General features: G+C 38.5%; 1 protein-coding gene across 2 annotated transcripts in view; it reads left to right on the forward strand.

Moving 5' to 3' along the window:
• Positions 1–14,870, forward strand: part of Serpini1 (serpin family I member 1) — an 86,314-nt gene that overhangs the window by 37,942 nt on the left and 33,502 nt on the right. For both annotated transcript variants that reach the window (XM_087614365.1, NM_053779.2), the window contains 1 exon segment: positions 12,054–12,321. In XM_087614365.1, coding sequence (XP_087470491.1) covers positions 12,072–12,321 — 250 coding nt within the window. In that variant the 5' untranslated portion in view covers positions 12,054–12,071.

Genomic DNA, 14,870 nt, shown 5'->3' on the forward strand with positions numbered 1-14,870 from the left:
GGATGTAGATCTCTCCTGAGAGACACAGGCAGAGCATGTCAAATACAGAGGTGAATGCTAGCAGCAGCCACTAAACTGAGAACAGGACACCTGTTGGAGGAATTAGAGAAAGAATGGAAAGAGCTGAAGGGGCTTGCAACCCCATAGGAACAACAATGCCAACCAAACAGAGCTTCCAGGGACTAAACCACCACCCAAAGAGCACACATGGAAAGACCCATCGCTCCAACTGCATATGTAGCAGAGGATGGCCTTGCTGGGCACCAATTTTTACTTCTATTGAGGATGAGATTTTAATCTATCTTTCTGAAGTGGCTCACTGAATTGTGCCTTCAGGTTTCATGTCTCTTCTTTTGCTCTACACACACACACACACACACACACACACACACACACACAGAGAGAGAGAGAGAGAGAGAGAGAGAGAGAGAGAGAGACAGAGAGAGAGAGAGAGAGACAGAGAGACAGAGAGAGACAGAGAGAGACAGAGACAGAGACAGACAAAGAGAGGGGGAGGGAGGGAAGGAGGGAGAGAAGGAGGGAGGGAAGGAGAGAGAGAGAATGAATCACTTGTTGACAAATATGATTTTACACAAGTTGAGCTAAAAAGGATAATTTGTTAGCATTATGTGGAAGGCCCAATCACATTTCCAAATTGTTGGGGAGTTTCCAGCTTACCTGAAACTGGACCTTATTTGTTTTTCCCAGTATTCACCAGCTCTAACTAAAACACTTTGGAATATAAAATGGAACTCTCTATTATTTGAGATCCCTGAAGAAATAGAGTTTGTTTTTAAATGAAAGCGTGTTTGGCATAGAAGCATGTGTTGTAGGGTTCTCGATACTATTTTTTCTCTGTTTCTTTTCCAGTCTATTCGATTAAGAACCAATGTTATGAAAAGTTTTCATACTGCTAGCTTCATGGGATAACCACTAAAAACATAGGCTATTTTAGTTCCTTAAATTTAAACAAATTAAAATATAATTTTTAGCTACACTAACCACATTGCACAAAACCTACAAGTTCCTAGTGGCTGCATAATTGGACAAGCATATGTAGATAATAAATCTGGTGGTGGAGAAAATACTAGCAGTATTGAATAAAAATCTCTCTGCTAGAATAACAATCTGTAGAGCATTCACTTATAAATAGGGTAGCTATACATATCCTTGCCCCAGGATTCAGAGAACATCAAGGAAAAATGGGCAGAAAAATGGGAAGAACCAGAGGCTGGAAGAAATATAGAAAAGGTTTCTTCTGGACATCACAAAGGGGCTGAACTCATAAACTCACATCTTCTGTGGCTGGCCATGTGGTCAGTCAATATTTAGCATAGCGTTGGGAAGAGCTCATAAGCCTCCAGTTCCTAGATGTTGAACTATTGAAATGTGGTAGCTTCTGCAGGTGAGGGGCAGTGTGACCCTTGTTGGTAGATAGCTCCACAGCCATGAGTGTCTGAGTGGCTAAAATTAAACTCTGGGTTTTTTTAAATTTTTTTTGATTTTAATGATGTGAAGTTGGGAAGAGGATAGAAATGTGCAGAGATATAAGAAGTTACACGATAATGGGAATGATTATGATCAAAAGACATTGTATGCATGTATGAAATTCTCATAAATTTAATGAAATTATATTAACTCACTGCTTGACCAATCTCAGTCAAGTTTCTCAGAACCATTTTCTCAAGTAGGTATTGGATTCTCTCCTAGATCTGATTAAAACTCGTTTTAGTAGGAATCCTGCTGGGTCAGCTTAGCAATTATCCACTTCACTTGGTAGCTGACCAGATTTCTCATTCGCTGTCTTTAGTACTTTATCATCCTGGTTTGTCTTTCACAGGAATCCTGTCACATGAGTCAGTTTGGGCAAATTACTGGTTCTTCCTGCTGTTTCTCTTAGGTATTTTTGTTCATCTGTCTCCATTCAGTACACCCCCCGACACACACACACTGTCTTCATTCAGCACGTGCACACACACACACACACACACACACACACTCACACACACATATACTCACATACACGAACTCTCATGCACACATAGATGTACCTACACACACACATACACACACACACACTCACACATGCATACACACACATTCTTAGTATATATCCATTTATTTTTCTGTTTATAACCTTTGCCAACCTCTCTCCACTATTCCAAAATGCCCAAGCAGTATATTCTCTTTAATAAAGTCTTTCTAATTGTTAATGAGTGTCACACATATTTTGATAGAATCATTCTATATTTTAAAAAACTAAGTATTTTAACTTTTTAGTTTTGAGCCTTATAAAGAGAGAAAGGAATCAACTATATATTCATTCAACAACTGCTTGAGATAGAAATAATTTCCCCAAAAGTTATTGTAGTAATGAAATAGTCTTGAAGGATTAGAGACCCTATCTCCAACAGGACAGGTAATGCCATAACCCAGCTAGACCCCTAGGAAACTAAATCCTTTTGGAAGCCTCAGGCACTGCCCAAAAGAGCAATCTTCTAAGTCAAAGTTCATCCTCATTGTATTTAAGTTTGTATTAATACGAAGCAATTCAGAAAAGGTCTTAAGCGTATGCCAGACAATGTCTGGCTAGCTATCATCATATAAACTCCTCTCTAACTTTCAATGTTCATAGGACTAAACTTGTTAGACCCTCAGTGATAGGGCCCCAGGAACCACATTCCTCCTGGATGCAAGCAAAATATCCTATAAGTTTAACTAGTGCTAGTTGCTACGTAACCAGCAATTTCCAGGTGCAGAGTGCTATCAAATCATTCTGAGGCATCATGGATGTAGTACTCAAGCACTCAGTAACTAAAAGATGCTTAGTAACAACTTAAAAGATATCTATTCCACTTTTTCCACACTCAGATTCTTGGATTTTATGATGGAGAAAATGTTCTTGAGAGAATAATTTCTTGCTTTACAATTTTTGAATCAATTAAAAGATAATTATCTTTAAAGGTTATAATCTTACCACATACAGATATTAACTAAAGATATGTTATATAATTTATTTAAATTATTATGAAGAAGCTAGTAATGGATAAATAATTCAGTGGAGAATTCATAAGGTTGACTAATATGTCTATAAGGAATATTAATTACATGAATAATATAATGTGTGTAATAATATGCATAGTATATTGTCCGAGCTCCTCAGCACCAACAGAAAGTCAATTGGAATAGCATTACTTAAAAGATGCAAAGGTGGTCTTGTCCACAGGGCAGACACCAGCTGCCAAAATGTGATGTGCATTTTTATGGACAAGAATATCTGTCTCAGTGTCAGTCTTGCAAAATTTAAAAGGCTATAAAGTTCTTCAGAACAAAGGTCCCCAACCTTAAAGAGTCATGTGGGCTGAAAATATGAATATATGAGATAGTTCTTCATTCAAGACTCTTTGTCAGCATCTTAGCCTATTTCTTTCACAGTTTATTCTGATAAATTGAATCTTTACAGCTTACTCTGTCCTCAGTTCTGCCCTTTTGATTTACGGGGCATTTTTCCCAAGCTCAACTCTTTTGAGATAAGCCTGAAAGAGCTTTACTTTTTGCCTGATTTAATCCCACGGAGAGAGGGGAACACAAGCATTTGTAATGCTGAAAGCTGCAAGTTAAGAACACATGGAAAGAGGTGCTGAATTGCTTGATTTTGAGAGAGAGAGAGAGAGAGAGAGAGAGAGAGAGAGAGAGAGAGAGAGAGAGAGAGAGAAGAGGAACCAAATTTTGCATTGTGAGAAAGTTAAGACTTTCTGCAGATTTAAAAATTCAGTTTACTGAAACAAACAGTGGAGAATTTAAACAAGAAAAATCCATAACTGCATTTGATGTGCATAGCTTGGAAGCCTCTTAAAATGAGACCTCAAGGGAGGGCAGGATGGTAGAAACTTAAACCTTCTTCACAACGGGGCAAGGGTGGGAAATATACTCAGTTTGAAGCAGTAATAAATGACCAGAGACTAGCTTTCCCTTTAAAAGCTGAATGAACCTGAGGAAAAATATTACCTTGTGACAAAGTCCATCCAAATATTTCTCCATCTTCTTTACTGGAGTAGTTAGGGAATTGCAGGGAGGGGTGGACAGGATGCCATGTTCTTGGGCAGACTGAGCTTAAGGTAGATAAGAGTTATCAAACCAAAGCTGCTTCTAGCAGGGGCTAATCTCTAAAGTCCTTTAAAGTAGTCCGCATACAAGGAGCTGCCTTTGTGGGTATTGTTTGCAAGTCTCAACATAGCCAGAAAGAACAGCCATGTCAAAACTTGCCCCTTTGCCTGGAGACTGGCTGGTTTCTTTGAATTAGTACCTTATTCCTATTTCAGAAAAATTAAAACTATAGAAGAGGGAAAAGACACTCCATGTTACAAATTCAAATTTTTCTGAATTACAGTTCTGCTAGGAAACACTATTTTTTTTAACAAATAATGACGTTTTTCTGTCTTGAACAAATTATTCCTTACATTTTTCCATCATCAGTGCTGATGTGATGCATACTTTTCTCTCAGTAAAGCAGTAAAACAGGAGCTGGATTTTTCAACTTATCTCAAGTTTTATCAAGAGAGTGAAGACTAACCAAAATTGGAATATTATTTCAAACACCTTTCCAAATGTTCATCATAAAAATTTTAAAACCTAAAGCAAAATAAAAAAGATGTGCTACTTCATGAACACAAAACCATTCAGGGTAAGAAACATAAAAATCTCCCTCCAACTCCTGTCTTCTCACTTTCTAATAGTTATTTATCTCTAGCTATTTATACCTGACTTTGTTTTTTTCTGAAGAAAGTAACTAGCCATTTTTTTCTCAATGTCCAATCATTTTTAATGAGAAATACTTGTGTTATTAAAACATCAATAAGGTGCATAACTTGAATAGTCTCACCAATTAGGTTAGATACTATGAAAAGTTTTGTTTTTGTTTTTTAATCCTTTTCCTTTATTTTGCACATAATAGGGAGTGTATGTGTTTGTGGTGTGGATGTGCCAGAGTGTGCTTGTGGAGGAGGGAGAACCGCTTTAGAGTTCGTTCTTTCCCTCCACCATGTAAGTTTTGGGGGTTGTCAGGCTTGGCAGCAAACTCTGTTACCTGCTAAGCCATCTCAGAAGCCTGAGAAGTTTTTTTTTCCTTTTTAAAATATATTTTTTTCATGTGTATGCATCTTTGTATATGCACCATGCACATCTGAGTGACATTCAAGGCCATAACAGGGTGTGGCCTGGGTCTGGAGTTCAAAGTAGTTGTGAGGAGCCCTAGATGGGTCCTGGGAATGGAGCTCCTGCCTTCTGAAAGTATAACAAGTGCTCTTAACTCTTTAGCTGTCTTTCAGCCACTCGAGAAGAGTTTTAAAAACCGTCTATTTAATAGTGCTGGCATTTAGCTATATGATTTCCATATGTCAGTCATAAGAATGTTGCTCCCTAATGTGCTTTATGCTGGGTTATAGTCTAATATAGTGTGCCCATGTTCATACACACACACACACACACACACACACACACACACACACACACACACACACAGCACACACCCTATCCTACCACTGGTAATGAGGAGGAGGAATGCAAAGTTAACAATTGTTTATTTAAAGCTGAATTCTTCTACCTTTTCTACCACTACAGCATCTATCAATGTTAGTCCAGGGCCGTAGCCCCTTTGTGGTTTTTGCGTTAGAGCATTTACTTCTGTCTGTTGTAAATAATAAATCTCCAAACAAAGTAAGGTTCCATGTGAAAACCTGGCCTGAGATATTGGTTATTAATGCTAGTGGCCCTGACATTTTGTAGAGTAATGTTATCACAATAGCATTTGGGTGGCCCCTGTGTGATTGCTCAAGGTGGTACAGTTGTCCTGGCTGCTTCTTGTGGCCAGCTGTCACATTATACCAGTGTTGGTGACAGTACCACTTTATCAGGCTGGAAAGGTGGCCTCACATTCAATGAGGAAACACTTTATCAAACAGAATAAAAAATGAAAATAAGTTACTATCCTTGGGCTCAGATTGAATTAACATTTAGTGTTTAGAAACTCGAGCTTCTCTGGCTGTTTCTTCTGCTATACCACTGTGTACCTTCATGTAAAATACCAAACTAATTCAATAAACATTGACTGGCAACTTCCTTCATGTAATGCATTTAATGCTTAGAATGCTCTTCTTTGGTGTCCTCAAAACCCTAAACAAGATACGACATATATTAAATCACCTTTAATTGATGGAAGCAGAGAAGGACATTGTTGAATTTCTAACTAAAAAATCAAGAAGCTATACATGAGGGTGGAGCTTCAGCTCAGAGGTAAGTCATGGTTAGAATTGGATCCTGGGGAACTCTACTAAGGTAATTCCAGAAAGAGCTACCCAAGCCAGCAAAAAGAGAGGTACTTCTAGGATTTAGGTTTCCTAAGGGAGTCTGGTGAAAGGGGCAGGGCGCATGAAGGAGGTCATTGTGTAAAAATTTATATAAGGTCACAGTGCAACAAATTCCATACAAGACTAAATACTTGGGGCATTGTTCTACATGCATGAGAGGGCTTCTGAGGTTTTGTAAAAAACAAGATGATTTGACAAGACAGCTGTCTGGAGACTTCTAGTATGTTAGATTGAGGAGGGTAGTAAATAGAGAATAATGGAGTCATTGCTTTAGTTTGGAGCATGGATCAAAGGACAGTAACTGTGTTTGTGGCCTTTGAGTAGACATAGCAAGAGATGCATGGGATATGGTATAGAAATGTTGAAAACCCATTGGATACGAGGGGAAAGAGTTAAACTAGAACCCAATATTTGTATTATAAGGAAAAACTCCTTGATAGAGTAAGGGACCCTGTCTGAGCCAGATGGCATTCAAAGTGTTCATGCAAGTTAAAGAGTTTTAAAACCCACAGGAGCACTTAGCAGTGCACACTGGGGTGGTGGGCTTGAACATCTTTGAAAATATATTAGTTATTGTGATTAATCGTGAGGCAATAGCATTTTGTAGGATGTTAGGAGAAGTGTGTCCAAAAGAAGAGAGCAAAGCTCGGTGAGACATGGGGAACGAACACACACGCACGCACGCACACACACACACACACACACACACACACACACACACACACACACATGTTACATTAGAGAAATGAGACCCTGCCCGAGCCAAAAGCTAAATAACCCAAGAGGTGCGTAGATAATACAGAAAGATGTAACTAGGAGAGCACAGGAAACCTAGCCTGCAAACTGGAAGCTCTAATTCTGAGGCTGGATATCAGAGCTTCTAACATGCAGGTCTTCCTATATGTTTGAGAAGAGTTTCATGGCCTGACCTGCTACCATGGCCTAAGCCACAGACTCCTAATTTCCTAGTATAATTTACTATTCATTGCTGGCTGCTCATGTCCTTACCAGAAACTTCTCCCACAAACATACCTGCTGAATATTACCAGAGTCCTCTGGTTACTGGAAGACATAGTAATAATTTTGTCAATGGCTTTCTAAAGACAGGGAGATTTGCAAAATTCATGGTTGCCAAACACAGACTGAACTATCTGCTGCAGTCCAGGCCATTGCCATCTGAGGTGGCCGGTTATCCTACACAAAGAATATGATTTTCTCTCATCAACGAGACACCTTTTCCTGGTGGGTCAGTTGATTTTGTCCAGACTTTAAGAGGATTGATTTTTCTCTAAATGGTAAGGCCATGTATTCAAGTGTATAGTCTCACAGCATGATTTGTGAAGCCCCTAAGGACAAGAGCCTGTACTGAAATATTTTGATATCTTCATAAACCTATACACTCCTGGTTAAATGAATGAAGAAAATATTATATTAGCTAGGCCAGGAGGAAGGATAAATTCTCATTTTTACAGCCTCTTGTTTAAGAGATGGAAACATGGAAACTTTTATTCTCGTGGTAATGCCCTTGTTATTGTAACTGATATGTTAAAATATGAGTATAACTTTTTTTTCACTTATGTCTTTCATAATTTTGTATCATATGGTTAGCATTTTCATTTGCAGATGTGGACACTAAGGCTGAGAGAATGCATCTTGCTTGTTAGGGCTATTCAATATACAGTAAATGCTGTTTTCCAAGACTTGTATCCTTGTTTAATTCAAAACCAGAAAGCATCTTACATTAATAGTCCAGGCCTTATAAGGTTACTTTAGCCCTAGTTCTGGGTCCTGAACTCCGATGATAGTGGGAAAGTTCATAACTTCTTTTATTACAGTATTTTCATTTATAAAATGGGAGCACTACTTATAAAGGAGCCACAAAATTTAAGCAAGGTGTAATTATCTCATAAGATACTCACTTGAAAATTAAGATATTGTGAGTACATTTTAATAGATGTATTGGTGGATTGGGGGCTGTATTGATAATATAGTTTTGTTTCATATGAATAAAATATATTTGTGTTACCTTCAAATTTGATACTTGTGCTAAGAATAGTTTTTTTAATTAAAGAGCAGCATTATTTACTCAGATAAAACTATCTTATTTTCATACAATGCAGACTTGTAAAACTTTTAAATGATTCCATTGGTTTATTTTCGGAGGTAGATAATGTGCTTTTGGAGGTTAGAGAACAACTTTCACGAGTCAGTTATCTCCACTATATGTCCATGGAATAGAGCTCAGGCCTTCAGATTTGGTGACATGTGTCTTTACCCACTGAACATTCTCGTCACACCATTTGTTAAAATAAACTTTATTTTATTTTATGCAGATGTGTGTAGGTGGGCGGAATGTGTTGCAGCGCTTGCAAAAGCCAGAAGAGGGTGTCACATCTCCTGGAACTAGAGTTAATTAGCATTCCTGAACTGCTTGATAGAAAGATGGGTCTGAGGAAAGAGCAGCAAGCCCCTACCCACTGAGTCATCTCCACAGCCCCCCATAGTGCTTTGGCATCTTCTTAGATCTAACACAATTCAGACCACCAGGCAGGTGATAAAAATGTATTGAAACTAAGTTCCTACTGATCAACTTGGGTCTCAGAACAGACTCAGGAGCTGAGCTGTGACCCTGAACCAGAACATTGTAGATCCTTTAAGCATAACAATCACAAACATCTGTGCCAAGTTACAGTTAAATTTTTCTACCAGTAAGGATTTAGGGATAGGTGACTTCCTTAGGAACATGTCTTTAAGGTACACTTGTCCTGTTCTCCTTCTTATTCAACTGTGAATGGGTGACTTGTCTAGCATTCATGTCTCAACTTGCTAACCAGAGTATCAATTACTCAGATACATCTTTTTCTGCCAAGCAGGATGGCAGTTACCAAGGGAGGTCCTGGGAACTTAAACTTTATTTGATCTCTTTTCAAAATTGAAGTTTCACTCCAAATGACTTCAGTTTGGTTCCTTCTTACAATAGACCACCCCCTCCCCAGAACTCCCAGGGACTGAACCACCAAACAACAAGTTGTGTGGAGAACCCTGGCTCCAGCTGCATATGTAGCAGAGGATGGCATTGTCTGGCATCAATAGGAGGAGAAGCCCTTGATCCTATGAAGGTTCATTTCCCAATGTAGGGGAATGCCAGGGTGTTGAGGTGGGAGTGTATAGGTGGGAGTGAGAGCATCTTCATAGAAACAGGAGAAGGGGATAGGGGGAAGGGGAAGGAGGGGAAAGGGGATAACATTTGAAATGTAAATACATAAAATATCCAATAAAAATTAAATAAAAGTAAAAAAGTCATGGGCCCTAGGTTTAGTTCCTCATAGGGCAGAAATTAAAATGGGATACCAGAGAGTTGAGTATACTGGCTAAGAAGAGAGGCTTTGGGGGTTTGAGATGACTCATCAGAGTAAGATACTTAAGTTGAAGATTGATGACCTGGTGGTGGAAGGAGAGAAACAACCTCCTCAAGTTGTTCTCTTTACAATACTTGCCCCCCTGCTACACACAAGCACACAAAGTAATTGAGTAAACGTTAAAAAGTAAAAACAACATAGACTCTTGAATCTGACTTGGATTTATGATCTACTAAGAATTATAACACCCAGGGAATGAAACAATAGAGAAATCATCAATTCTTTTTACAAGAGAGCCTTGTAATTTTCTTTTCAAATTCACTAAGAGGAAGCTCGAGCTGTTCTCCTGGGGGAGGGGATCCAAGGAAGCAGGAAAGGCCAGCAGCTGTAGATCCCCAGTGCTGGATTCTTTCCTGCTGGATCTGTTTTAGTGATGCCTGAATTACAGAGCATGTCCTGTTACCGCCCCCTTACCTCTCAGAAGCCATAGATAGCATTTAATTACAGCATAGGTTGTGAGAGACCCTGTTGAGTCTGCCTTCCTACAGGAGCCAGACTTTCTTAAACCTTATTACAAAGGTTTCTTTTATTACAAAAGCAGGGAGAAGGAAGTAATGCAGGGGACCTTGGGGCTCTTCAGAAACAATGTAAACATGTATGCAGCTCACAAATGTGAAGGACTTATAGAAAGTGACCACCAGTCCTCTGACACCATGATGACAATACGAGCAGTTAGAGTCTTCTGGATGAAAGCCTGGGGGAAGTGCACACTTCCTCAGTCAAATCCCTGGGCTCACTGTTCCTTGATTAATTGAGACTATCAACTCTAATTAAAATACAATTTTCCAAATGTGTTTGTTCAATATCACTCTGTGCAGTGTTTTAATGGTGGATTTAAAAGATGATCAAGAACAAATAAGTTACTTAATTGTTTGAATAAACTGTTTTGCCTTCCAGCTGCCTACAGTGACTTAGTGGGAGGAGAGAGAGACAGAGAGAGAGAGAGAGAGAGAGAGAGAGAGAGAGAGAGAGAGAGAGCGCACAGCAGATCATCACTGTACAAGTTTACAAGTCAGACTGTAGGAGAACTTGAGAAAACTGGCATGCAGTAGGCAGAAATATTATTTGGATAATGCTAGGCTTTGTTTCTAGTCAGGGTTCTCTAAAGGAAAAGAGTCCATGGGATATATGCATATCCATGTATATCTATAGATATATAGATATCTGTATAGACATGTGGCAAGAAGGCTCAGTTGAATTGTGTCTCTTGAACTTACCCATGGGCATGGCTGTCTTCCATATTCTTGATGTCTAATCACTGCAGGAGGGCAGTCCACTGTGCTTGGTACAGCACCTTCACTAGGCACGGCCTGAGGCCTATAAGGAAGACATGTAAGAAGTGCTTGCTGACAGGAGCCTGATAGAGCTGTCTCCAGAGAGGCTCTGCCAGAGCCTGACCAATACAGATGTGGATGCTCCTAGCCAACCATTGGACAGAGCATGGGGAGCCCCAGTGGAGGAGTTAGGGAAGGACTGAAGGAGCTGAAGGGATTTGCAACCCCATACAAAGAACAACAATATTAAAAACCAGTACCCCCAGAATTCCCAGGGACTAAACCACCAACCAAAAATACACATGGAGGAACCTGTGATCTAGCTGTATATGTAGCAGAGGATGGCCTTATCTGGTGTCAATGGGAGGAGAGGCCATTTGTCCTGTGAAGGCTCAGGGCCTCAGTGTAGGGAGTGTTAGGGAGGCGAAGTAGGAATGGGTGGGTGGGTGGGGGAGCACCCTCATAGAAGCAGGGAGAGGGGAAATGGGATAGGGGATTTGCTGAGGGGAAACCGTGAAAAGGGATAAAATAATAATGATAATATAATAATAATAATAATAATAATAATAATAATAATAATAATAATAGAAGTATATGAAAGGAAATTTTTTTCCACAAATTTTTTTTTTGGCCAGTGTTTTATCATAGCAAAATAAAGCAAACTAGGACAGGGGTTTAACTTGGATTTAGGATAAGTGTTTAGCATGTTTCCCTCAATTACAAGCATGCATACACACACATACACAGAGGAGGGGATGGAAACATATTCTTAAATCCTTAATAGGCCTTTTAAAAAAACAATAAATTAAAATTGAATTGTTTTTAAAAATTCAGCTTATTCTTAAACAAATTTGTGTTACAACTCTACAAAGTACTACTTTTTCCCTTTAATTTATGTGTCAGAAGTACTTAATACATAAATATTAATATAAATATATAATATAAATAAATATAAATAGCAATAAGTAGTTAATACATAGATTATTGTCTTCCAGACTTGAAACCATTCCATCATGGCTTACCTTGGACTGCTCTCTTTAGTGGCCTTGCAAAGTTTGGTGACAGGGGCAGCTTTCCCAGATGAAACCATAGCCGAGTGGTCAGTGAATGTGTATAACCATCTTCGAGCCACTGGGGAAGATGAAAACATCCTCTTCTCTCCACTAAGCATTGCCCTTGCTATGGGGGTGATGGAGCTCGGGGCTCAAGGATCTACTCTGAAAGAAATCCGCCATTCAATGGGATACGAGAGCCTGAAAAGTGGTGAGTTCTTGGCTTTAATTTTCTAGAATTATTTGAATTTAACTGTGAATCCATTCATAATTGCCTTATGCCAGAGAAAATGATATTAACAAGGGATAAAAATTATCTTTTTGCAAGAATATGACTAGAATGCTTAGAATAAAAGAGTTCATTTCTGTCCCCAGCAATACCTGAGTAAATCTAAGGAAGCGTATCTTCTCAAAATCATTATTTAAATAAAACACAATATTTAAATAAATACATGCAAAAAAGAAAAAGTAATTCTATAGCTCCCCATGTAAATTATCATACAAATAAATGAAAAGGTAACTGAGATGCTTGTAGAATATCACATTTGGCTTACAATGATATTCTCATTTTTAAGTCATATTTGAGTTTTTTAAGTATTTTATTATTTTAAAAATTACATATTTTGGGAGAAAAATTCTGAAATGGAGTATGATTTCTGCTTTAATGCTTCTTTCTAGTGTACATGTAAAGTCATTAGAAAGTTAAGAAGAAAGGTACAACATACACAAACTTATGGGACACAATGAAAGCTGTGCTAAGAGGAAAACTCATAGCTCTGAGTGCCTGCAGAAAGAAACAGGAAAGACCATATGTCAGCAGCTTGACAGCACACCTAAAAGCTCTAGAACAAAAAGAAGCAAATACACCCAGGAGTAGAAGGCAGGAAATAATCAAACTCAGAGCTGAAATCAGCCAAGTAGAAACAAAAAGGACCATAGAAAGAATCAACAGAACCAAAAATTGGTTCTTTGAGAAAATCAACAAGATAGATAAACCCTTAGCCAGACTAATGAGAGGACACAGAGAGTGTGTCCAAATTAACAAAATCAGAAATGAAAAGGGAGACATAACTACAGATTCAGAGGAAATTCAAAAAATCATCAGATCTTACTATAAAAGCCTATATTCAACAAAACTTGAAAATCTGCAGGAAATGGACAATTTCCTAGACAGATTCCAGGTGCCAAAGTTAAATCAGGAACAGATAAACCAGTTAAACAACCCCATAACTCCTAAGGAAATAGAAGCAGTCATTAAAGGTCTCCCAACCAAAAAGAGCCCAGGTACAGACGGCAAAGGACACTGTGGTTAGGACAAAACGGCAACCAACAGATTGGGAAAAGATCTTTACCAATCCTACAACAGATAGAGGCCTTATATCCAAAATATACAAAGAACTCAAGAAGTTAGACCGCAGGAAGACAAAAACCCTATTAAAAAATGGGGTTCAGGAAAAAGCTACTGGTCCAAAACATACAGGAAATCCCGGACTCAATGAGAAGATCAAACCTAAAGATAATAGGTATAGAAGAGAGTGAAGACTCCCAGCTCAAAGGACCAGTAAATATCTTCAACAAAATCATAGAAGAAAACTTCCCTAACCTAAAAAAAGAGATACCCATAGGCATACAAGAAGCCTACAGAACTCCAAATAGATTGGACCAGAAAAGAAACACCTCCCGTCACATAATAGTCAAAACACCAAACAAACAAAATAAAGAAAGAATATTAAAAGCAGTAAGGGAAAAAGGTCAAGTAACATATAAAGGCAGACCTATCAGAATCACACCAGACTTCTCGCCAGAAACTATGAAGGCCAGAAGATCCTGGACAGATGTCATACAGACCCTAAGAGAACACAAATGCCAGCCCAGGTTACTGTATCCTGCAAAACTCTCAATTAACATAGATGGAGAAACCAAGATATTCCATGACAAAACCAAATTTACACAATATCTTTCTACAAATCCAGCACTACAAAGGATAATAAATGGTAAAGCCCAACATAAGGAGGCAAGCTATACCCTAGAAGAAGCAAGAAACTAATCGTCTTGGCAACAAAACAAAGAGAATGAAAGCACACAAACATAACCTCACATCCAAATATGAATATAACGGGAAGCAATAATCACTATTCCTTAATATCTCTCAACATCAATGGCCTCAACTCCCCAATAAAAAGACATAGATTAACAAACTGGATATGCAACGAGGACCCTGCATTCTGCTGCCTATAGGAACACACCTCAGAGACAAAGACAGACATTACCTCAGAGTGAAAGGCTGGAAAACAATTTTCCAAGCAAATGGTCAGAAGAAGCAAGCTGGAGTAGCCATTCTAATATCAAATAAAATCAATTTTCAACTAAAAGTCATCAAAAAAGATAAGGAAGGACACTTCGTATTCATCAAAGGAAAAATCCACCAAGATGAACTCTCAATCCTAAATATCTATGCCCCAAATACAAGGGCACCTACATATGTAAAAGAAACCTTACTAAAGCTCAAAACACACATTGCACCTCACACAATAATAGTGGGAGATTTCAACACCCCACTCTCATCAATGGACAGATCATGGAAACAGAAATTAAACAGTGATGTCGACAGACTAAGAGAAGTCATGAACCAAATGGACTTAAAGGATATTTATAGAACATTCTATCCTAAAGCAAAAGGATATACCTTCTTCTCAGCTCCTCATGGTACTTTCTCCAAAATTGACCATATAATTGGTCAAAAAAACGGGCCTCAACAGA

The sequence above is a fragment of the Rattus norvegicus genome, chromosome 2, assembly GCF_021556685.1.
Source record: "Rattus norvegicus strain SHRSP/BbbUtx chromosome 2, alternate assembly SHRSP_T2T, whole genome shotgun sequence".
Classification (NCBI taxonomy): domain Eukaryota; kingdom Metazoa; phylum Chordata; class Mammalia; order Rodentia; family Muridae; genus Rattus; species Rattus norvegicus.